This window comes from Branchiostoma floridae, chromosome 12, assembly GCF_000003815.2.
Source record: "Branchiostoma floridae strain S238N-H82 chromosome 12, Bfl_VNyyK, whole genome shotgun sequence".
In the NCBI taxonomy this organism is placed as follows: domain Eukaryota; kingdom Metazoa; phylum Chordata; class Leptocardii; order Amphioxiformes; family Branchiostomatidae; genus Branchiostoma; species Branchiostoma floridae.
The window spans coordinates 11364373-11389343 of NC_049990.1; the positions used below are offsets into that span (position 1 = coordinate 11364373).

The window sequence follows — 24971 nt, forward strand, 5'->3', positions numbered from 1 at the left end:
TCGTGTAAAGTGCCTTTCCTAAGGGCACAAGATCGGTGACACGGCAAGCGGATTTGAACCCGGGACCTCTCGGGTCTGAGACCAACGCGCTCCCGATCGTGCCACGCAGTCCCACTATATTCAACATTAGTCAAAGATCAAAGGAAGTGATTCATTGCATAGAGTGGCCATTAAACTCCTCAGGCTGTTGTTTTTGTTTTGTTATTTAAGCCATATATCTTTACCCCACCCTTGGAATTTTTTTTTCTTGGCCTGTTGGTCCAATTATTTTGGAAAAATTCTAAGAAGCAACAAATAAATTTGGTGTGGCCTCACAATGCTCTTAGTAGCCCCAAATGGTGGGGAATCCATAAGTACCAGTGTATCATCTCCGGTGACCATTTTGGTGATCTTTCATCTTGAATTTGTTCTCTTGTGTCTGTCATTATAAGTAACTATCAGCTGAGAGGACAAATGGCATCAAAAACATTGGGCTGTCAGGTGTCATTATCCAAGCAGTGTACTTCCCTTTCTGCATTCATGCAGCAATGATAATCGATACAGGGGGCGCCTTTTGTCAGTTCGATTTAACTTTGCCAAGAAAGCTATTTGTCAATACAGGGTACCAACAAAATAAAAAAAAGGCAAAATATTTCATATTTTTCCTTGATATTTTAAAACAATATTACGTAAATGTCATGACACATGCTTGTTTTCAAATTATATCTACATATAAGCAATGCATTGATGGTATACTGCAACACAGGTGAGAAATAAACAGACATACATGTAATTTTCAGTACATATTTAATAAATTCAAAAACTTTTCTCTAACAGTTAGCATGATATTCAGACCATCCATATTTGTGCTCCAATACTCAGTTACAGGATAGCCAAAATGAAGAAAATATAAGAAGTGTGAAACGTCTTATCTTAAAGGAAACAGGGAGTCATAAATATATATAATGTATCTTGCCTATCTGTAATGGACTATGTTATAGTGTTGAAGAACGCCAGCAAAGAACAATGTGTTACACTGAATGTAAACTGATAAGGAACGTGAATGAAATAAAATGCATAGTAATGAAGGCCAAGGATGTCTATTTTAAACATTAAATACTTTTCGGCAGTGGTTTTAAAGACTAGTGTCTGTGACAATAACAGACTAGCTGCAAGGTCATTGGTCACAGCCATGGGAATTCAGTTCATTTGCATAAAATATTCACATTTCAGAATGGTTTAGAATGGTGTATTGTGCTACATTTTCAATCCTGTCTTGCGTATAATTTTCGTGGTTTGTGCTACATTTTGTGGTTACACATAATTCTGTATTGACGTTTTCCACCTAGGAATGTCCAGCTTGGGTTTGCGCCATCGAACTGTTACACATTCACATACACAATATGTCTCTACCCCTACAGAAATCATTAAGTACAACAGGCATCACCACACAAATGGTACAGAATGAAGATGTAATAATATACATAGAGGTTTCCAAAGAGTGCACTTGCCACTGTAAACCCTGAGGGGAAAGGGGGGAAGAAAGGGGGTAGAATACATGAAATTTTGTAAAGCCTCATTTACTCACAATCATAATACAAAGGTTTAAGTCTTTGTAAATTTACTTGTTTATTGAATTGTACAATGTTTCTCCCCCAAATGGTCACAATCTATATCAGATTTACATCGACAAGTGCATGAAGCTATAACAAGGATATAAGAATTGCTAGAAGTGTGTACAAAGCAGTTATAGTACAAATATATACAAAAATTCAACCAATACTAATCAACTTAGTTGGGGACCATTCCAAACTGTTGTTACCTTAAAATCCTTACAGTAATCAATGCAGAGATTTCATTTCATGAGAAGGAACAGCTATAGTGCTTCTACCAATGCAACAAGTAATGTTCTACTTTTAATTCCCTGGTACAAATAAAATTTTGCTAACAAAAAAAATTCTTTTGATGAAATGGTCCCCAACTGATATGTAGAACCTGGCACAAGATAAACCAAAAATACAACAACAAAAGACCAAGTATATTTCTGCAACATATGATGTGGGGAATCTATTTAAAATGTCTCTATGGTCTTATTTTCACACCCAATAGGCACTTCTTGTCTATGTGAACAAATATACAAAAGATATCTACACTTCTCAGCAACAATAATGTTTGTAAGTTGAGCTCCTGAAGGGTCGGGGGGAAAAGCCACAAAGAGGAACACTGACATTTTGTTTGGAATAATGCATCAGCTGACATAAAAAATGCCGGGGCATATTGGGCACTTATCCTTTTACTCCAAGCAGCAAGATGTAAGAACTGAAAGTATAAGTACAGTACTAATGCCATGGCATTTTTCCACATGAATTGTTAAAACACCATAATTCATTCTCTATCAAATACCACTTTCCTCACATCCAAGGATTTTCTTTCATAGATGTATATTACATATCCAACATCACCAATTAGACAACATACAAAATAAACCTGCCACCGCTTTAAGCATACATGTATTTTGAAATAAACAAAACTTTGTGTGGTAAAATTCATTCAACATTCTTTGCTTCTTTCTCATCGACAGAATGCTGAAGAAAAAGTAAAGTCTTTGTAAGATAACAACTGAATGGTACATGCCAGAAAGGAAAGTAAGACATAGAATACTGTGCTACTGCCAGGCCCATATGGAGTGCTGTGATAATGATATATACCCACCCAATGTCTTTGAACACCTTCAGGTAAAGAAACAAATGATCCTGACAACTGTCTCAAAGTGTCTGCTTATCTACACGTACATGCAGTTGAAGTGCAAAGTCTGGGAGCTTCCATGTGCTGTGCTGGTGCGTTTGAAATGTGCATAAAGTCTACTGTGGCAATCTGGGCTTATGGAATGTTACGCACTGCCAGTTCGTTCACATCGGTGTTCCTCTTTGTGGCTCATACAACACATTGTTCTTCAGTCCCTGTCTCTAACGCTAGGGGAGCATCTCAAAACTTCAGCCAGATTTGTCAGTAAAGGGCACAGCTCGGACTTATAATAGCTTCCATTTGTTACTTTCAAAATACATTTTTGACCTAAACTCTTCTTGCCTCTCAGAAGTAATTGATTCTGTTGAGAAATCTGGCTGAAGTTTTGAGACTGCCCCCAGGTGTCTACACTACAGGTGGGTGTCACACAGCAGACGTCTGTTTAGTCTTTTGTCCGGCACAGTTAAGCAGTGAATGCACTGTAACCCCCACCCGTGCCAGGCCCTTTTCCTCTAAGATGTCGTGTGGGAGGCATAGCTGATCCTGACGTACACAAACATAAAAAGAAACATAAATGAGAAGTAGAAGAGGAGGAACCCAATCAGTTCGCAAGAGGAACGGACAGGAAACAGCGGGAGTCTTTGCGACCAGTGAGGGGTGTCAAGAGCAGGTGCTGACGACGACGGAAGGAAATCTACCAGAGCCCGCACCGTTATTCCCACATAGGAAAGGTTGCGCTGTGCCAGTATGTCCTCATCATGACAAAGCATGTCCTACATGGAAACAGGCACACAGAACAAACCAACTCTGGAGACTTTAATTCATCAAAGGGAGGTGTTAATGTCATTACTGCACAGGCCATGCTCATTGGTTAAAAGGCTGGATCATGCAGAATGAGATTATATGACACACGTTAGAAAGCATGCTTGTATGTATCTTACTGAGTAACCTTGACTTTGACTTTGTTTGCTAGCCAGGAGTTACCTTAAAAGGGTCAGTGTCACTTTGAGGCACAGGGTCATTTTTTGATACTTGTAGCATACTCCATTCTCAGGTTCTGACAATATCATTTGAAGAAGTCTGATTCAAACCTATCAAAAATATATTTCTTGAGCATGCTTGAAATGGAAATTACACAATGCAGAATTTCTTGTGTTTAAAATGTTTTCCCAATAGTGTAATTATGACACTGTGAGCATAAACAAAGACTGGCTCTTAATAAATTAAAATATGGTAACTACTTGCCAATGGATTACAACGAATCCCCAATAAATGATCACTTGTGAAAATAATCCTGTTAAGAGTATTTTTCATTTCCTTTAATGCTCTAATCTACATATTGATCTGTCAATGGGAATTCCAATATGGTATCTGGGTTATATGGTATTTAGGTGAGATGGTTGGAATTTTATTGTATGTTTCATTATAGTGCTGTAACAGTTATAAATAATATTTTCTAAAACATGGTGCATAGAGCATTGTTTTTTTTCATAGGAAATTCCATGCGTAAGAAATTCTATTCTGACATTTAAACCCATTGCAGGTCTAAAATGATCCCAAACCATTTTTGTGTGGGAAATAAGTGACTGAATTGGGTGCATATATACAACTACAAGTACTGTACATATACAAGAGGCTGTCATTTCTGCTAATGTGTTATTCACATTACACCTTCCTCATTCAAACAAAAAACAACCCTGTGCCTTTACAGTGACATGACTATCTATAATAGTACTTGAAAGAGAGCATTACAACATGGAAAGTCCACCATGTAACTCCAAAGGCTCTGTATAAACCTACAGCTACAAATCCTAAGACGTGCACATGCATAGAATCCATGGAAGAGTCACCACATTAATCCTATGACAGCCTGCACTTTTATTAGCTCTTGTGAGTTGAGAGAAAATCAGTCACCTGATCATTACCGAGGGACAACTGAGAGAAGACAGACTTGGAACAGCAGAAGACAGACACAAGAAACATAAACAAAAAACAAACATCTTGGGAATAAAACGACAGCAAAATGAAATGAAACAGAAGCTGGACTAGTGTATACAAACTTAGTCTTCTTATTGGTTTGTGTCAAATTTATGAGTACAATTTGAGGAGTTACTTGTTCCAATCAACTTTCAACTTCATAATGTCGAGGATGAAAATTGGGATTATGAACAGAGAGTTACAATAAAACAAATTTAAGATCTTTACAGTCATGGATACCGTGTTGTGTTTGAACTGTATCAGATTTTTCAAAATTTTGGTACGTTTTAAAAGCAAGTGTTACATACAAAAAAAGAATGCTATTATCACTAGTGCAGCTGCTATATGTGACATACTCATTTCCCCCAAGGGAGCCTTGTCAAGTCACTCAAGACAGTCAGTTATCCCTGCTCACTGAATAGAAGACACTTATGACATTTTCGCTCTAATTTTGCTGGAGTAGGCACTTCTGTAGAACTAGCTAGAGGGGAAATTGAATGATTCTTGTTTGGACCTGATCCAACCGCTCCAATCTAAGGTATCTACTGAATGATCCAATGCATGGGACATTGACAATGCCTAGAGGTCATTTCTATCAAAAGGGAGAGCCAAAATAGAGTTAAGGGGGAGAAAAAGTGACTTTGCAATGAGATAAACTACTTGAGGAATCAAATCCCTATTTCGGAATTGCGAACGATCATATCTGTGTTGTACTTTATCGATTACAATGATTTCATCTAGTGATATAAAAGGCAGTTACAGGTTTTCTATCATAATGATGAATGCTTTTCTTGTAAAGAATGGATTTTCCAATAACATTTTTTTTTGCAAATAACATCAGACATGAAAATACTATGAATTTCTATGAAATGAACCAAAGAAGGTGAAAGGAGGGATAAGCATCTAAGAAAGAAAACCAAAAACACAAGAAACTTCAAAGAACAAGAGTCTGTGAGACAAATATTACAAGGCATTCATACTTGAGACATTTCAATTTTTTCACATTTGAAAAGATCCAGCAATCCAAATGATGTCTGTTTGAAGTTGAGAGTTCAATAAATACCGAAGGAAATGGAAAAACAATTACTACTGAACAAGTCAAAGTAGCATAACTGGAAGCAAATGCTTGGAGCTTATAGAAGGTAATAGAAAAAATAAAAATCCAAAGAACATTCAAACAACACAGAGATAAGCTTCTATAAATATGCAAATGATTCCCTTTTCATCTCCAACATGTAAGAAGGCTTAACAGTACTAGTACCAGGGGAAAAATAAAAGTACAGAATAATGACGAGCATGTTCAAACAATGGCCCAAAGCAATAACACAAATCTGCCACAAGCAAACAACGAGCAATCAATTTCAACTTCAAGCAACACAATTACAACTGTCATTTTGTACACCGTGAATCTTCTACATTTGATCTATAGAAGATCTTAGTGAGACAAACAACGCATGCCAAAATACAAAGAGACGTACAAATGTAACGATGTACTTACATTAGGGACACCTATCCTCCTACACGCTTCTAAGAAGTTCTCGACATTCCTTCTGCACTTGGCAAGGGATAACTTGGGCTGGAAAATTAGAGGGAAAAAATATCTTTAAAATTACTGGTAACAGTTCAGGACACAAGAACAAAAAGCAGTTTTTTTCACCTGGTCCATACCAGTACCATGAAATTTAAGACCCTTGAATTCAAATGATGTTTTTACATGAATAGCTTTAATCTATTTTATAGCAAAGAAGAGCTACAGATCCTGAAGCCTTTGAATTCTGTACTATATTAACCTTCTCTAGATTATAGATTCAACACTGTGTACATTAAGGCAAAATCAACTGTAATTTATTGTCACATGAAAGCACATAAAAAGACTAGAGGCATTCAGCTTTAAATCACTTCTATGTGGAATTCAGTCTTACAATGTATGGGTGAGCCATAATTTGTACTACATTGTACTAACCAAACTGCATTTTCTATTCCAGTCTATCTCTACAATTTACAAAGTTTTATCTTTGCATCTTCAAGAATTGTCATTTAGCTTATTTCAAGCCATGTACCATACATCTTGTACAATTAATATGCCACATGCGGTTCCTGAAATTTCAAGACATCCCTCGCCAATAAATGGGCCCCCATCTCCCGATATTATCTAGATCAGTAATTCCTGGAGGAGCGGTCCAGGGCGATGCTGCAGTGAACTGTAGCATATTGTGTCGGTGTGATTAATGTGATGACATTTGCATGCAGCATGAGATCGATGACACCTGAGGTATCTATAGTTTCACACCTTTAAGCGACAGGAATCCCTGTAGTGTCTAAGTACTGACTGTATCTCAGACATTTATCTAACTTCTGTAATCACAACCTTAAGAGAGGTATCGACGTGTTGGTCGTCCTTCATTTAATCTTCATTTCTTCCGTCATTTCTCTTCCTTTGCAGTTACTGTATTTACAGTTGTTCTAACCAGCCTAAAATTTCTTTTTCAGTCCCAGAGACTTTTTAAAAAATCCTGTCGAATGTGCAATGGTCCTAGAGGGTTTTGGGAACATGCCCCCCCCCTCCCCCGGAAAATTTTAAAATCTAGACCCTCTGAAAATTCCTTTATTTTGAGGGGCAAACTTTGCTGGTAGACTCTGCTTGGTTCAATTGATATCTTAACATACCAATTTTTGTCAGTCACAGAGGACAGAATGGGCAAAATTTTTGTCTGTCCCCAAGTGGATAAATTCCGTCAAAGAGCAGAGGCTGACTAGAACCTGTAGTATCAACTTTGACATCAAAGCAACTCTTTTATAATCTAAACTCCATGACTTTTTAAAAGTTTGTTCAGGTGACAAAAAACATATAAAATGGTCTCACCACAGCAGGAGAAGGCACATGGATACTTGATATGGAACGCGGTCGAACGTGGTTGGCCAGATGACACAGCACCACTCCATCCATCAGCGCAGTGCCGAGGTTGTCTGGCAGCGAAACTTTTAATCTGCTCTCGATATTCTGATTGAAAAGAAGGGAATAAGACTTAATATTCTGACTCCAGAGAAGCTTTTGAATTCTCTTCTATTCTATTACATTAAAACTCACTCACTCGGGTCCACATGCTCCAAATTTTTGTTAAGAAAATTACCAAAATGCCACATACATTCAGCAATGAAATAAACCTATGTTAGCCCCAAAGAGCCTCCGGCTTTTTGCATAACGTAACACCCATAAGGCAAATGGAAAATCACTACAATCCAAAGGCTTTGTGCATTGATCAACATACTTGATGCCTCCAGACTTAACAGCAGATTCTTTGATGACTTAAAGACTAAAGAAAAACGATCAATTTGAGTTCTCACCCTTCTGAGCTCCTCTACTGCCTGCATTTCTTCTCTCATGATGTCCAACTTTCTTCTGATGGTGAAATTGGGATCCATGTCGTCTATATTCTTTGGAGAAGTCAGATTGAACGCTGGAAACAGTAAAAAAAAAAAAGCAAGTTACTAAGTACATGTAGTATTGGTTCTACACTAATATTAATGGAGTTAAACACAAGCTTCTTTTTCAAAGTAAGCTACATGTAGCTCAAACTTCAGAATGTACAAATCAAGCATAAATTGACCCTGGCATTTCCAGGACAAAAGGCACAAGAACTGGACATTCTGCTGCAGTGCCAAGGATAGCCGCTAGGAGGCCCAAACTTGACCTTGACCTTTATCTAACAAAGTAATACACATCATCACAATCCATCCAGCCACTCTTAAATTATACTGACCACAAATGCAATGTATCTGGAAACACAAACCCCCCAAACGATACCTCTATTTTTTATGGAAAAATGCCTCCTTGATCTTTTCGGCACATACTTGACATAATAAAACCTTGTACCCTCTGAACCAAAATTCACATACATGTAAGGAACAGTAAAATACACATTTTTTTTGCCATATGAACTGGAGTTTTAAGGCAAAAATCCCAAGTTCCCAACTTATCCTCAACTCCCCAGACAATCTAATCATAAAGATTGCATTACATGGATAATGATCTGTACTTTAAACCATCATTAACCTAATGGATAATCACCATTGAGGCGACAATGCTAACATTACTCCAGCCGTATCACACCTACACACAAGATTAACGTGTGCCAGAATATAGAGTAGATATTGATTAGTTGAAAGCGCCATTAATATTTCACCTACATGTATACAGCCACCAATTTGCCACTAATGGTTTTTCTGGGGCTCGTATTTGCGGGTAATAACACTTTCCAGTACTACCGGCGCCTGCAATTCACACCACTCAACGATCGAGAGATTTAGAATTCTGATACTCAATGGAATGTATTATTACAGCCTTAATGATGTAGCAATTTTCATGCACCTTTATTTCTTGCTATGTGATTTTGCTTCCAGTGGGAAAGCTCACATTACCAAGATTGTAATTAGAACTGTGAAAACAGTCATTTGACCAAATTTACATAATTCCAAATATTGTAATTGAATTGTGTTATGGTCTTGTGACATCTTATTTACATATCAATTTATCTTCTTGTACAAGATTTCTTATCTAACTCTGATGTTGATGTTAATACAAATTATGGTTTAATAAGATTGTGTCTACCTCATTTTTCATACACCCTTGTTAATCATGGTTTGCTGTGTTCTGGTCTTGTGACATCTTATTTACATATTAATTTCTTCTTGTACACAATTTCTTACCTCTCTAACTTAACTCTCAATTATGGTTTAATAAGTTTATTATGTCTACCTCATTTTTCATACACACTTGTTAATCATGGTTTGTTATCTTTACTATGCAGACATGTTACATCATAATGCTTACCTGATCTGGGTTTGAGTGAAGGCATGGTGAAACTGTTATAGGAGTTGGTTGGAGTTCTCTCTGGGTCCTGAAAAATGTATCATGTCAATGAAAGGTCTATTTCCGTAAAGCCGGTAGTCTAGAGGCTAAATAATGCTTTACTTACAATTGTACAGGTTTAAAATTACAAAATTGGAAAAAATGCAACTCTAGTTTACATGAAACACAAATGCTATCACTATAACATTTGGCTGAGTTGCGATTGTGACATAAGCAGTTTAGTTTGATCTTACTGTGTAAAAAATAGGCTTGTAATCACAATAAAAAAAAACAGGCATGAAAAATAATGTAGTTGGATTAAACAATGGTACACAGGGTATATTGTTGTTGGTGTTTCATGTAGACAGTGTATGACAATACATATTTCCAAGGATTTTAAGAAAAATCATCCCAGAGTTGTGAACTTTTTGGGTCAAACAAAAAGTGTTATTCTGCAAACCATGTACATTGTTGTTTTTGTATATTCAAGTAAATTGATAAATTACACCCGGCATTTCAAAGACAAACAAAATATCAATAAAAACAGAACACAATGTGTACCTGCAACTAGATCTGAAGAAGAAATGATAGGAAAACTTGCATACAGGAATTGTTTAATAATACCAGAGTAATATTAGTAAGGGTCTTTGGTATATAGTTTTCTGGTCAAGTAACCACCACCCTCCTAAACATAAAACTTTGATTTGTAAAGTTCCTTTCAAAGTTACCTCATCAGAAAGACTGTCGTCATCTCTGCCAATATTAGAGCCAGACGTTCGCTGTGAAGATACAGAATGAGGTGAAAGGTAGAGCAAAGCTCATTTTCTACTCGGTTCACAGATTTTCTTCTACAAAATCGAATCTTAAGATGATGACGATCAATCAAATTGAGAGATGTCACCACTGTTGTGTTTTTGATGAAAACTTGTGAACCGAGCAACTAAAATGGAATAAGTTACTGTTTAGCATATTAAAAATGTAATGAGGTAGCAAATAATAAGGTGGAATATGATACAAATTCTTAGAAATAAAAGTGAAAGATGCACATGATACGAAATACATGAAACATATGGCAAGGATATCAAAGTACCTTGACAAAGTTTAAGACGGCATCTTTCTGTAACTGTTTGGTACGCTGTCTTTCCTCTTCGTACCGTCGCCTGGCCAGCTGGGCCTCGTGTCTCGTTCTGGCCGCCAGCGCCTCTTGTCGCAGACGGAATTCATCAGAAGGATCCTAGGAGCACAGGCAGAGATCATGTCTTGACTTTGTTCAGATTACAACATAGACAATACAATGTGGACACAGGCAGCATGCTGATATTGTGACCACATACATACATATACAATACAAAATTGAACAAATATCAGTAGAATAAAATAGTAAATCATGTCTTATGAGATTCAAATTTATGAGCCATTCAAGATAACAAACTGGGACTACATACATTTGTATAGTATATACATGTCTAATCAATACTGCACATGTAGGCCACTCAGGGAACTGATAAAATCTGGTCTTTGTGAGCACATGGGGACTATAGATAGGATTCTTAACGCTTGGGTAAATGGTGCAAAATTATCTCAGGGACCACCAAAAAGCAGGTGGTCCTTATGCAGAGGTAGTCACTTGTACAGGTTTGACTGTAAAAGTCCTCTCTCATTTCTTTTTCTGCGTCATACAGCACAAACATTTGCAATGTGGTCATATTTGTACCAATAAAGCAGATGTTACAGCCATTAATGTTTCAGTTAATGCCAATGCCTTGTGGTAGTGTACTGTGTAGTGCATTTTAGTGCAATCTTGACATTGACATTCATCATTATCAAAGGTGCATTATACAATGTACATAAAGAGTGCGCACCTGGTTCCTAGCAGCAGGACTGACGTGTGGACTGGTCCCCGGGCTGAGCCCCGGGCTACTGTAGGGACTCCTCATCGGGCTGGCCTGGTCATTGTTGGGCCCACTAGAACAACACCGACCAACTGTCACTAACAGGCGGGCGCACGTGCCAGATATAATGCAAAGTGCAACACGCCACTCTCTACTCAATGTACAGTACAACCTTGGCTATCCTTACCTTTCTATTGCAAACTTCTTTAAGGTACATTCCTATTACAGTGCTCGAAATCCTTTTTTATCCAGGTCATCCAAGCGGCAACCTCAGTCAAAAGCCAGGTTGTGGCATCAACATTTCAGATTGCCCCACTTCTAAGTTATTGCTTTCTTCAAATCAGCTACATATCCATTATCTTTTTCTTCCTGTTACATGTAACCACATTATCTTATCAAGAAATAAATACAAAATCTTCTGCAACTGGGTAAAAGTGGTGTTCCAAGTACAGAATTTCAAGTTGCTCACTGTGCTACCTGGGTTTAAATTACATGTAAGTTGCACCAAGCAAAATGCAGTTGATTTTGCAAGTGTGCAAGTGGGTATTTCGACTTTCGAGCACTGCTTTTATTCAATAGAAATCAATCGAAATCATCAATTATTGGATAGCTGAGGTCATACTGTGATTGGTGCACTCTGATTATCTGATGCTTCTGTGACCTACGACCTATGACCTACAGCACACGCAGTGTTGCACGCGTCTAACTCTACGCCAGAGTACCAGTCGGCCCACTCACTTGGTGTCCCATCTATTCCCCTCGGCGCGGAGGTCAAGGTTTAAGGAGTTTCTATCGCGGTCATGTCTAAAGCTGGAAGATGACAACCTCCAACTGAAAGCAGCAAGAGCGATGATGAAGACATAAGACAAGAGACTTGGAGGATCCCTTACAAAAAGGAAGACATTGAATGAATGTTGTTGATGGAAAAAGCACTAGTTTCTTGGTAGATAAGTAACATCATGCATATAGAGTGACAATAGTTTAGAATGAATATATGTAGTACTGTCACCAGGTTACCACAAAGAACAGCATGAGATTAGTTTTTTCCTTAATTCCTGAATTTTCATGAATGAAAACAGATCTAGACAAAGCAGATATGTGAATATGGTAGGAAGTGCTAAAGATTCCCTGGTAAATATAAATGCCTCGTGAAGACTATTAACTTATATCATCAAAAGGATAACAAGACATAAGACATATAAGGCACTATTAATGGTGTACAATTCAGCCATTGGAAACAGCTAAACAGTACATAATGCATTGAAGACAGTAATACAGAAAACAATACACATAAACTTGAAACAACACATTCAGTTCCGAACAAATATGGATATGGCTAAAAACACAGCATCAGCGAAGGTAAGGTAAGGCAGGGGTATCATCACACGGCAAGACTTACTTGGTGTCTGGTCGGGGTCTTCTATAGGAATCATTAAATGAAGCAGAGGACAGGGGAGCCGACCTGGATAGAGATGGAGTCACCAAGGTTACACCTTTATACCACCACCATAGAGATATACACAGAGGCTCAAATATAACCCTTTCCTGTTCTTACTACACATTTGCTGTTAAAGTACCAATGTAAACTTACAGGTCCCAAATCAAGAGATGGCACTGATGATTTTTTTCATTACACAACTAGCAAGACTGCAAAGTAAAGACAAGATATAGCCTTCTATATCTTACAAAATGACACAGGAATGAGTTAGGTTCGAGCCTTGTGCATGAACAGAGTGACTTAGCTTTAGCCATGACTATGTATGAATAGTTAGCAATTTCACCTTCTTGAGTTCCCAAGAAATGTTGACAAATGTTTGGCTTGGCCAACAGTGATGGTAGTAGAGCTAAAATTTGATAAAGTTGAACAACAATTGTATGACAGTTGTGAAGAAGAGCTTAAAGTTAAACATGCCAGGGTTACATGTGATAGACATGATATGCTCTTCAAGCTCTAAAAAGATGGCACTATGTATCAGCTCCCTCTTGTACCAATGAACAGTACTGCAGTGCAGCATGACCAGTGTTCAAGTAACAACAACTGACAAGATGGTGAGAATTAGCTTTCAAAACCATTGTACATGCTTTCCATCACCCCATGCTGTAGTGACTGGATGTTGGTGTTATTTTTATGAGAACTGTCAATGGTTACATAATTCAACATGCAGACCATGCAGTGTTATCATGCAGAGTTTTCCCAAAGTGTTGAAGTTAGTAAAGTTGTACAACTGCAAGGCTGCATGTGCCCCTATCCCCACCTTTCCCTGGTCTGACCAGAACTAGTAGTAGCGGTTTCGCTCCACCTTCTGTTCTGCGCTCTCTTGGTCCGGAGCACCTTCTCCTGTTCCCTGTGAACCACCTGTGCTGCTCTTCTCCTCTCTTCCTTCTCTCTCTCCTCATCTTCTTCATCTCCTCCTTCCAAACCCTAAGAAATACAGAAAAGAACTGTTTTGTGACCGCATCTGAACTGTGAGCAGCGACACCTGTCCTGCAGTACAATGTGAACCAGTCAGAATTGCTCTCAAGAAGGTGACAGATGGTCACTGAAACCTTGGTGAGAATAAAGCAATGGTTGTGTAAAAAGAGTCTCTTTATTCAGTGACGCACCAACCTGAAGAAACTATTCACTGACCTAAGAGGTACAATCTGGCTTTGAATGGTTTACTTGAGGAATCTGACATAGAAGAAATTTACATTGAGATTGGATGATGCTGATGTAGTTGGACAGACTGAACTACAGTTTGACTGACTGAACAGTTCTTGACTGTCCACCACAATTAGCAGTTCAACCAATGAGACAATGACAGTTGTGTGTTTGACCAATGAGAGAGTGACTGCATGTCTGTCAAATATTTGCCTCTAACTTTGCATTTCTTCATCTTTTGAGTAAGTGGGCAGGGCTAAAGCATCACTCTATTGCACCACTTGTTAATAAAAAATCTTGCTTTAAGATTTATCTACTGTAGTTGGTTATCCATGAAGGTTAAATCACACACATACCATGTCCGCAGTCTTTGTTGTTGTTGTTGTTGCCACCGTGTGTACTTCTTCCCCCTGCCCATTTGGCACTGGCAAGTTTCTCGATTCAAAGTCTCTTATTGCTGTGGAATAACTTCCCTCTCTTCTCTCCAGTGTTTGGTCCCTGTACTCCTCAAGTTTAGAACCTAGTCCTCCCGTTTCCGCCAGATATCTTTCCCTCTCTTCCTGGATCTTTTTCCCGTAGTACGCCTCGGCGCGCTGGTGGCGCTGTTCTTTGGTACGGTGCGCGACCTGTTCTAGCAGCTTGTCTTCGTCTTCTAGCACTTCACTCTGAGGAATATAGTAAGGAAAACAACTTACTTTCAACAACTTTTCTTCTAGAATTCTTCTGAGCACCTAATGAATATTTTTGACATTTTAAACATTGAAGCTTTTGATGTATAACATGTTTTAAGCTTTTAAATGTTTGAATGTAAATAGAATTTAGGTTCACTTGCTTTATGTTGGGCACCCAACATTTTTTTTTTCTTTACACCTAAATTTTAACGTTAGGTGCACCAGTCCACAATTCCAAAAAAATGAATTTGGAGCTAAACAAAACCCTGCAGGCAGATAATCAAAGAACTTTGTCATAAACTAAAAAGTTAGTTTTTCATATTGGTAATTCTTGAGAAATACTAATTAAGTCGAAACTGGTCAAATTTTGGAGTATCAGTCGTCATCATTCCATACCTTATCAATTTTTCATAGTAAAATGATACACAAATGCATACAGGAAAGAGATCTATTATGCTTTTTCCTGTTACTTTTCTCAGCAGAAGTTTAGTTTACCTCTGGTGTGGACCATCTCTTGTTGCTGGTGTCAGAAGCGGTGTTGTACCCTGAGTCCATGACCACACTCCCCTGGGACACTGCACTGGGCAGGCCCATCCGTACATGGGGGCTCCCCTCACCATTCAAACTGTCAGGAAATAATGTTATAGACATTAGTAACACGTCTTTATGAGAAGTTTTGTCACTCTACAAGATGTTGAACAACAGATGAAAACCAGGACAAAAGATACAAAAAAACTTTCTGCAGTACCAAAGTCAGTCACTAGGAGGCCTTTATCTTCCAAAGACCTACCCACATAACAAATGCAATCCATCCACAATCGTAAGTTATGCTGACTACAAATATTTGGAAACGACACACAAACACACCTCAAATAATTATCCAGTTTTCATGGTATAAAAATGCAGATAGTCAAAAGGATAATCAGCAAAAAATTATGAAATAAATCATAGCAACCTTTTGTTGCTGACAAGATTATTTTTTCTAAATATGCAGTGAAATCAATTTCGAGGTCTTATCTTCCATGTGCCTTAACATGGAAGTCACATAACCAGGAAGTACCTTATGAATTTTTCATTAGCAAAAACTGCAAAGGTTCAATCTGTAGCTGTATTCTGTATTGTTTAACGGATAAGCCACCCTTTGGTGTGACATACCAGCTTTGCAGCAGCTAACATCTTTCTTTCGTTGGTTAGACCATGCTGATTTGATTATGGCTCATATCCGCTGGAACTCCAAAACTGATGCAAGCGTGCAAATAAAAGAAAAGTTTGGCCAAAATAAAAAGTTGCCTTCATTATAATATCTCGCTTTTTGACATCGAAAATAAAGAGTATACTGCTGACTCATGGCAATGTGGACTCATGACTTGTTATTTATTTTATAACAGTCTGCCACAGGGCTCTAGCCAGCGTCCGTTTTCCAGTCAATTGACGGAAATTTGCTGCGCGTGACGGAAAAATTTTAAAACCAATCCGTCAACCTTGACGGACAAAAATCCTTGGTGGAAGCTACAGACGGCTTGGGGACGCCGTCCACGGCCGTAAAAGCCACACACTGTTCGTTTTGCTATTGTTATTATTGTTGACGAAGTGTGTCGGCGCCCTTTAGCATACGATAATCTCATTAAAAACCCGTTTTTCAAGGTCTCAGTTCAGTCTTTCTAACTCATGGCAGAGCGTTTGCGCGATTTTCGCGACAATGGGAATTGGCTGACGGAAAAAAATTTCGAGCTGGCTAGAGCCCTGGTCTGCCAACATGCCAGGCTCACAAACATTTTCCCGTTAATTTCGTGCCCGTATATAGCTTGGCGTGCGTCACCTCTCGTTGGCGGGCTTGCCGTCCAGGATCTGTTCCATGACATCACGTTTCCTGTCCTCCTTGTGCGCCTCCTGACACAGCCACTTCAGGATGTGCACCCTTCCTCTGGTACAGACCTGCAACGTGGGTGGGGATTGGTGCAAAACACACACATCAACAATAATATCAAATCAGTTAGCCACAGGCTACGCTTCTTCTGTTTTCAGCTTGATTTATCATTAGGGGTTAGTATCAGTACAGAAGATTCAGGTACAGGTACTGTAAAGGTCCAAAGGATCAGGTCCAGGTCCGGACTTGAACCTGGACCTAATTATCTGTGAAAACAGGTCACCTCTACTTCGCTGTTATTATCTTCTTGGAGCTTACAGCTCCAAAATATGTGAATGCCTGCCAGTATAATCTGTTCATTTTCGAATCAGTCCAAAATACAGTCCAAAATATGATTATTTTTCAGGTCCAGTTTTTCAGGACTGGTCCAGCAACAAAAAACGGTTTGGTACTGTTACCCACCCCTATTTATTATCATAAATTACATCTTGTCCATTTTTTTCTCTTGATGATATGCCAGAATTCCCAGCCAAATACACAACGAGGAAGAAGAATGAAAAAAAAACATGACAATTGGTAATTCTGCATTGGGACCCACAAATGTATGAGATGTGAATAATATTCAATACACAATAGAACTTAGAAACCTTTTATAGTGCTTTGCAGTTTTAAACAAAAATCAATAATGCATGTCCACTATTTACAAGAGTTCCAATGTACACATACATTGCTTACACACTACCGTGGCAAATCTAATACCATTTACATGTAGTAACCTTTGAAACCAGCCTACAAATGTACCCATATCAAATGTCAAGCTTAAAATTCTTTTTCTAAAATACTTTAAAACCATTTTAGCTCTACTAAACCTATGAAATTCCACAGCTGTCCTCACTTAGCCACAAAGTAATCCATTTAAATCTCTATCCATTTTGATGTGCCATGTTCTTAGTCTAAAATCAACACAACATTGTCTTACCAGTCACCTAGCTGGCCCAAAAAGACTTTTGACACCAAAAAAAAATTAAAGTAACTTTCATCAGATCTTCTACAACTATAAACACACAAACTTTTATGTATTGTATAATGTATAATGTATTCTATAATGTACAGATGAACTTTCATGCTTAAGTATTTGTGTTAGCAGTTTTCTATAACATAAACTTTAAGGTAAATACAAACACTACACATTTAAGATAAGGAAAAAGGGATGAGTGTAAGTGCATAGTACTACCGAATTGTCTATGATTTGTACTACAGTATCTGACATCAAAATATAAGTGACATCAGTCTACAGGTGTGACATCCTTACCTGTGCAGGGGGCGACATGAGCGGATTGTTGTCCAGTATAAACTCACACAGAGTCTGCAGATGTCTGTAGCAGGCCGGCAGGGATGTCACCTTGTTACAGGAGATGTCCAGCCGTGTTATTCTCAGCTGACACAGCTCTGTGGAAACAGGTGCAACGTGTTAATACACCCCGCTGAAATCCATGCCACGCACCTTGGCTTTGGCTGTACAACTAAGGTAAACAATTCTCCATTAGTTAGCTGCAAGCTGTCAGTTCTAGTTTCTGCCAATAACTTGACACTCACAAGGTAGTCAGAAAAGATTTTTTTTTTCAAATTAAACTTTTATTTGATATTTGTTTAGGCATTTGCATAGGAAGTAAGTTTGAAATTTGGAAAAAACATTGAAGTTCATATCCCATAACACTAACACTAAGGTAAACAATTCTCCATTAGTTTACTGCAAGCTGTCAGTTCTAGTTTCTGCCAATAACTTGACACTCACAAGGAAGTCTGAAAAGATATATGTTCATTAACCCTTATTCAATATTGGTTTAGGCATTTGCACAAGGAGTAAGCACCAGAATTTTGGAAAAACATCCAAGTTCATATCCCATAACAGTGTACATGTGTGTGTTGCTTTGATGTGGGCTGCCAGACACTTGAAGTTTGACTATGTTGATCTAAGGTAACATTACACTCTCAGGGTTGGACAAGTTTTCTAAAATTCACTTGTCCTATGGCAGCCAGCACATATAAAATTTACTTGCACAGACCAAATTTTCACCTGCCCAAAATTGAAATGTCACTTTCATATGCATTTTCACTTCCAACAATGGCATTCTTATCAATGCCTCTATTTTTCTATGTTGACCATTACTTGACTGTAAAAAGTATAACCAAGTCTCATTCAATGGAAAAATCGTACTTGCCCAATAGGGCAAATAGGGTAGGTCATGCACTTACCCTATCAGCAATTTCACTAGCTCTGGACAATACCGATAGGGCCATGACACTACACTCTTCTTGATTTAATTTGACTGTGTTATTCAAATCCTTTCCCTCAACTTTCAGGACACTGTGACATTTCAGCTTTTCTTTCTCAATGATATCTTATAAAATTTCAGCAAAGATATGAGTATCCCTACCTTCTGGTAATGTCTGTAGGTGGTTTCTCCTGATATTTAGTTCTCGTAAACTTTCCATCTCTCCTATCTGTAATGGTAGTGTGCTGATCTCATTACAGCTCACATCCTGGCAAAAAAAATTACAGAAAAGTTCAAAGTCAATACAGAATGTTGCATAATCAATATTTCACTACTGTTAACAATGCAACTATTGTAGACAACAAAAGAAACTCAATTCACCAATATCACCAATAGGAATAGCTAAAAGAAAACATTCTTCAGTCTCACAAAAATTCAATATTCATATCATAAAACAGATCAATTTTTACTTTATTTCTCCGATCATAAACATATATATTCAACCTGATATTTGCTGCTGATTCTACAATAAAAAACACATTATAATTTCATCACTATCTCAACAGTGAAGAACCTCAGTATCTCTGATTTAATCAAAGAATCATTTCCAGAATAATATGACCTTATTGTTATCTTTTCAATCTTTGGGACAATAAAAGCCTTGACTCATCCAAAAGTATCACCCCTGCAGAAGGCAATAGAATTACATTTAGGTAAACCACTTACCAAGTTCATGAGCTTTTTCAACTTGCCGATGTCCTCGGGCAGAGAGACCAGTTTGTTGTTGCTGACGACTAAGACTTGTAGTGGGAGATAACATAGGGGGATGGGAAGGGTGGTCAACTGGTTCCGACTGGAATTATAAGGAAAAGAAAATCACATGTATCCAAAATTCATGTCAAATTAACACGAAAAGTAGAATTCTTAAAATTTAGATACTATACATATATTTATCTATCTCACAACTTAAACGAGATTTGCTACATTTGAGGAAGGATTGACATAACAGGTGACTCGTCACCTTTTCAAGATGTCAACCCAGAGACCAGACTGTAGGGTTTGATCCCCTCAACCTGGAGTGATCTCTACTCTATTCAATAAGTGTGATAGGTTCTTTAATGTTCCTAAGGCGTGCCACTTCTCAAACACAGGACCTCCATATTCATACATCAACTGCAAGGAATTTCTCTCAACAAAATAGTAGGTACTCATTTGTCACCTGTCTGAACCACTCTTTGAACATTTGGAATAACCTTGTACATGTACCTTGAACTCTTAGTGAACCTACATGTACTCTGGAAAATATCGGCTGACTGGGCTAAATCTGAGACCCTGCTGTGCCTTTACTGACAGTTCTCTATTGCAGGAAGGTCGTAACTTTCAAACATATTCAACTGATGACAACTTACAAAGTTCAGCTGTTGCATAAGAATTCTATAAAAAGTTTACTCGGTCCTTATTTTTTTAAAGATTCTACAATTTGAAAATTTTAATATCACAAATCTAGAAGCTGTTAAGTACGTATACAGTTAAGTATATCCATAATTGTTCAATTTATTAATCTTTTGTGACTTCTTTGCAAAATCATTCTATATACTTGTATTTACCTATTCTGATAGTCATATTATTGACTTCAAGAAAATCGAAAGTAAAATTTCAGTAGGCCACATTCTGGCCCTGCTAAAATTTTTAAAAAGCTCTAATTACAAGGACCAAAAACGTGTCTTCAACTTCGTGATGCTTGTTTTTCAGTAAAGTCTGTGGGTCAAAGTGCACACGGTATAGTATGTGTTGACGTCTGAATCCCTTGCAAAACACCACCTGTGCAACATCAGGGCAGACAATACCCTTTGTGACTGCGGGGAGTAAGCACATGAGTCATTCTGTGCTCTACAACAGTAAAACCTTTGGGGACATTCACAATACAATTTATGATTCAGAGAATGAAAGACCTGACAAATGTAAACAAACCTGACCTTATACGTAAAAGGTAAATGTAACACAAACAGAACAGTTTGGAAAACCAGAGTTGGTCAGTGTTTGTACGAATGCCAATGTGTATGTATATCAGGGCTCGAAATTCATTTTTGTGATTAGGTAGAATATCATTGGAAAAGTACAATAAAATTAAAAGTACAGCTGATGTTGTATTTATAATGCTATTGTACATGTTTCTACAGAAATATTCATTGCTGTCATTTTTGGGATCAGCTTCCAAATTTTACTCGTAAAGTTTTAAACAGTTAAAAATTCTTACACAATTACTAACATTATTATCTTTTTAACACTTAGATGCCAATTTTACAAAAATATGGCGTATATTTGTTGATATCTTTACATGCATGTACGTAGACCTACAAAAATACTTTGGTGCACCAGTGCACTCGCAGAAAAAATAATTGGTTCACAGCTCAAATTTTGGGAGCACCAATGTGTACATGCACCCAGTATTTCGAGCCCTGGGATATGCATTATGGAATAACTTATAAATGTGAATGTTTGCTTTCCAGGGGACAGAACAAACTTTCCTGAGGACTCCATGGCTGAAGTACTTGACCTAAATAAAGAACTTTCTTGTTCCCTAGCCCACGTACAGTACACAATGTGACATCTTGGGTGTCTGTATGTATACTACAGTATAGCATCTAAACATTTCGAAGTTGACAAAGTTTCATGGAAGTGTACGGAAGATCTCTCAATCTTGGGTGCTACCATCACGACTTTCAGCATTTTTAGAGGCGATCATTCGTTTTAAGAAAAGACAGAAGAAAGTGTCGAAGAAATAAAGTGCAAATTTCAAATAAAGAATGTATATACTAGCAGTACACACATCAAAATTGAAAATGAAATTTTTGAGGGATAAAACATATAGACAAATCACATCTACCCCTCAAAAAAGCTAAAAGGTTTAAAAGATTGAAAGTTGGCTTAAGTTGGAATAGTGCTTTCACACTCACATACGTACATGTACACTGTGTGACACACACACACACACACACACATACTCACACTCCAATTTTACCATGATTTTTACCTTTGCCAGAATGGCTAAGGTTATGTTTTGGGCTTGTGAGTCTGTGTGTCTGTGTGTCTGTCTGTTAACAGCATAACTCAAGAAGTCTTGGATGGATCCCGATAATATTTGGTAGGTGGGTAGGGGTCGGGAAAACGAAGGTCAAGTTCGATAATGGGCCCCCTAGCGGCTTGCTAAGATACTGCAGCAGAACATCAATTTTTGATATCTCGTGTTCTGGACATGCTGTGATCATAATTTTTGAGTGGTAGATAGCCCTCGAGGCAGAGAGTAAGTGCTGTGAGTTTGGGCCCCCTAGCGGCTTTTATGGAACTGCAGGCGCCGGTTTCCTTTCAAACTTTGGACGAGAATAACTCTGCAACGTGTTGACGGATCGTCATGATTTTTGGTATGTAGATAGAAGGAGTGATGACTTACATAATGGTATGCTAATTATGCAAATCAACAGCTAATTTGCATAATTAATGAGGAAAATTTATAAATCCACTGCATTCCATGATAGGACTTTAAAACTTGTCACATATGTAGCTGGGAAGGAGAGAAATGTCGAAAGATATCAATTATGCAAATGATGGCCTCATTTGCATAATTAATGAGAAAATTTAAAAATTGACGGATCATCATGTTTTTTGGTATGTAGGTAGCGTAAGTGAAGGCCTACATAATGAGATACCAATTATGCAAATCAACAGGTAAGTTGCATAATTAATGAGGATATTTTATAAATTCACTATATTCCATGATAGGACTTTAAAACTTGTCACATATGTAGCTGAGAAAAAGAGAAATGTCAATACATATTTTTCATGCAAATGATGATCTCATTTGCATAATTAATGAGAAAATGTGAACGTGTTGACGGATCGTCATGATTTTTGGCATGTAGATAGCCTAAGTGAAGACTTATATAATGTGATACTTATTATGCAAGTTAACAGCTAATTTGCATAATTGATGAGGAAAAGTTCATAAATCCACTGCATTCCATTATAGTACTTTCATCAAAGTTGTCACATATGTAACTGAGAAAGACGGAAAACAGTAAGAGGTGTATTTAAAGACTTTGAAAGAGAAAAAGTCAAGAATGGATCAAAGGATCATCATGATTTTTGGTATGCTGATAGCTTAAGTAATGCTTGATACAATTTGATATCAATTAATTGTAACTTGGGATCTAATTTGCATAATACATGCCGAAATTTTATAAACCAACTCCAAGCATATAATTATAAAGAAAATGAAATGAGTAACGCATCTGTCTACAGACATCATTCTACATAACAAACCTGGTTTATTTGGCAAAGGTATGTGTTTGTGGAACTCTAGTTACTACTACATTACTAGTGCATGACTGTAATTTTTGTATACTTGATAAAGTCTAATTTTCTAAGAATGCCTACAATGTATGTTACAAATCCCTTACCTGAGGTTGAGCCATGTCAAACATTGTAAGTTGACGGCCATGTCAGGCACTGCCTTGATGTTATTGTTATAAAGATCTACATTCTCCAGCGACGTGTAATCACAAACTTCTAACGGCCACTCCTGGAAACGGTTCTTGGACAAGTCTGAAAGAAAAAGGAGGAAAATTATACATATATGACTGGCTCCAGTACTTAGCATTAATTGTTCTTACTTGTAAACAACTTGAAAATCACAATGCCCTTCCTTAACTTAATACCATCTATTCTTTTGTCATAACCAATCAAACTTTAATCAAAGCAAGATCTGTTTTATTGACTGGATTGCAATGTGTACATCCAAGCATGATGTATATTTTATAACTTGTAAATAATTAAATTGGGAAAATTGAAATCCTCAGCAGAGTATTATAACTCTGTATACACGTAGTATTGCAGGTAAGACGAAAAGTATTTGTAGTCTGCTGCCCGACTAACTAACTTACTGTAAATTCATTCATTTTTGAGGTGACATTTCAAATTTCCCACTTAGAAAGGAAACAGAGGACTTTTGTAGAACAGCAGTACACATATGTATGTTTATCAAAATGGAAATGCATATTTGCTGTGTCACGATTTCAAGTCGGAAAGTACGCAAAGATAAAACCGCAGCAAAATTTACAGATATACAGTATTTGGCCCATCAACACTTTTTCCCACAGAATTCTTTTGCCCTGAAGTACAGTACTGTACAAGTAGAATGTCCTGTTTACAGAGGAAACTCGTGATGAGGCAACAGAAAAAAGGATGTGGGAAGCTACATTGTACATCACAAAAGAAATCCTATTCACCGTTCTTTCTACTTCATGCTAGGGTTTCCAAATGGAACAAAAGTTAAAACAAACAGTGTTACAAATGTCTAACTCTTGGGTAGGCATATACTTGGTTTCCTGTGCTGACCCCAATTAATGTTGGCCACCTGTTCTGAAACTTGTCCTCTACCTCAGAACAAAACCATTGCAGGAATTTGCTGGTAACAAACATAATCAGCACTGGGTCATCTAATGGAACTATCACTGTAAACCTACAGGAGCGAATTGATTGAGAGTTGGGTTTTATGTTTTACCATAATAATACACAACAATTTTCCCAGGTATTTAATAACATTCATAATTAACTCAGAATGCCTTATGTTTTTGATAAAAATAGAGCATTAAAAGTGTTTGATACAACTTTTCATCTCTTTTTCATAGATACGTTCCCATTGAAAAATTTCAATTTTTTAATAAACCGTACATGTATCGGCGATCTTTAAAAAATAATTGGCCTGTGTGATTGGACTCCATTCTAGAAACTGGCATTCAACTTCAAGATTAAAAATAATTGATAACCTCCTTGATAAAATGTACTGCAGTGAATTAAGACTTACTAAGATATAACTGGCAAATGTCAGTATATTCTCACAAATTCAAATTTTGTAACCTACATTCAAGATCTACACTCTGGTGAAAATTGACTTTATTCCATCCTGTCAATATACAAAATATTCCGACCTGTTAATATACAAAATATTCCATCCTGTCAATATACAAAATATTCCATCCTGTCAATATATAAAACATTCTATCCTGCCCATATAC

The 24971-nt window shown here is 37.4% G+C and overlaps 1 protein-coding gene across 10 annotated transcripts in view; it reads right to left on the reverse strand.

Annotated features, from left to right (window-relative positions):
* Window positions 1-769: 769 nt before the first annotated feature.
* LOC118427250 (leucine-rich repeat and calponin homology domain-containing protein 1-like) overlaps window positions 770-24971 on the reverse strand; it is a 31116-nt gene continuing 6914 nt past the window's right edge. The window contains exons 2-19 of one of the 10 annotated variants that reach the window (XM_035836911.1): window positions 23355-23499; window positions 19624-19750; window positions 19060-19165; window positions 17934-18070; window positions 16574-16689; window positions 15250-15379; window positions 14440-14748; window positions 13743-13864; window positions 12842-12904; window positions 12181-12273; window positions 11413-11515; window positions 10641-10784; window positions 10279-10329; window positions 9533-9599; window positions 8047-8159; window positions 7565-7702; window positions 6200-6277; window positions 770-3497 (exon numbers count right to left, since the gene is read on the reverse strand). In XM_035836911.1, the coding sequence (XP_035692804.1) occupies window positions 3237-3497; window positions 6200-6277; window positions 7565-7702; window positions 8047-8159; window positions 9533-9599; window positions 10279-10329; window positions 10641-10784; window positions 11413-11515; window positions 12181-12273; window positions 12842-12904; window positions 13743-13864; window positions 14440-14748; window positions 15250-15379; window positions 16574-16689; window positions 17934-18070; window positions 19060-19165; window positions 19624-19750; window positions 23355-23499 (2303 nt within the window). In that variant the 3' untranslated portion in view covers window positions 770-3236. Of the gene's footprint in view, window positions 3498-6199; window positions 6278-7564; window positions 7703-8046; window positions 8160-9532; window positions 9600-10278; window positions 10330-10640; window positions 10785-11412; window positions 11516-12180; window positions 12274-12841; window positions 12905-13223; window positions 13287-13697; window positions 13865-14439; window positions 14749-15249; window positions 15380-16573; window positions 16690-17933; window positions 18071-19059; window positions 19166-19623; window positions 19751-23354; window positions 23500-24971 lie in introns of all 10 variants that reach the window. The other 9 variants (XM_035836909.1, XM_035836917.1, XM_035836912.1 and 6 more) reach the window with 9 other exon arrangements.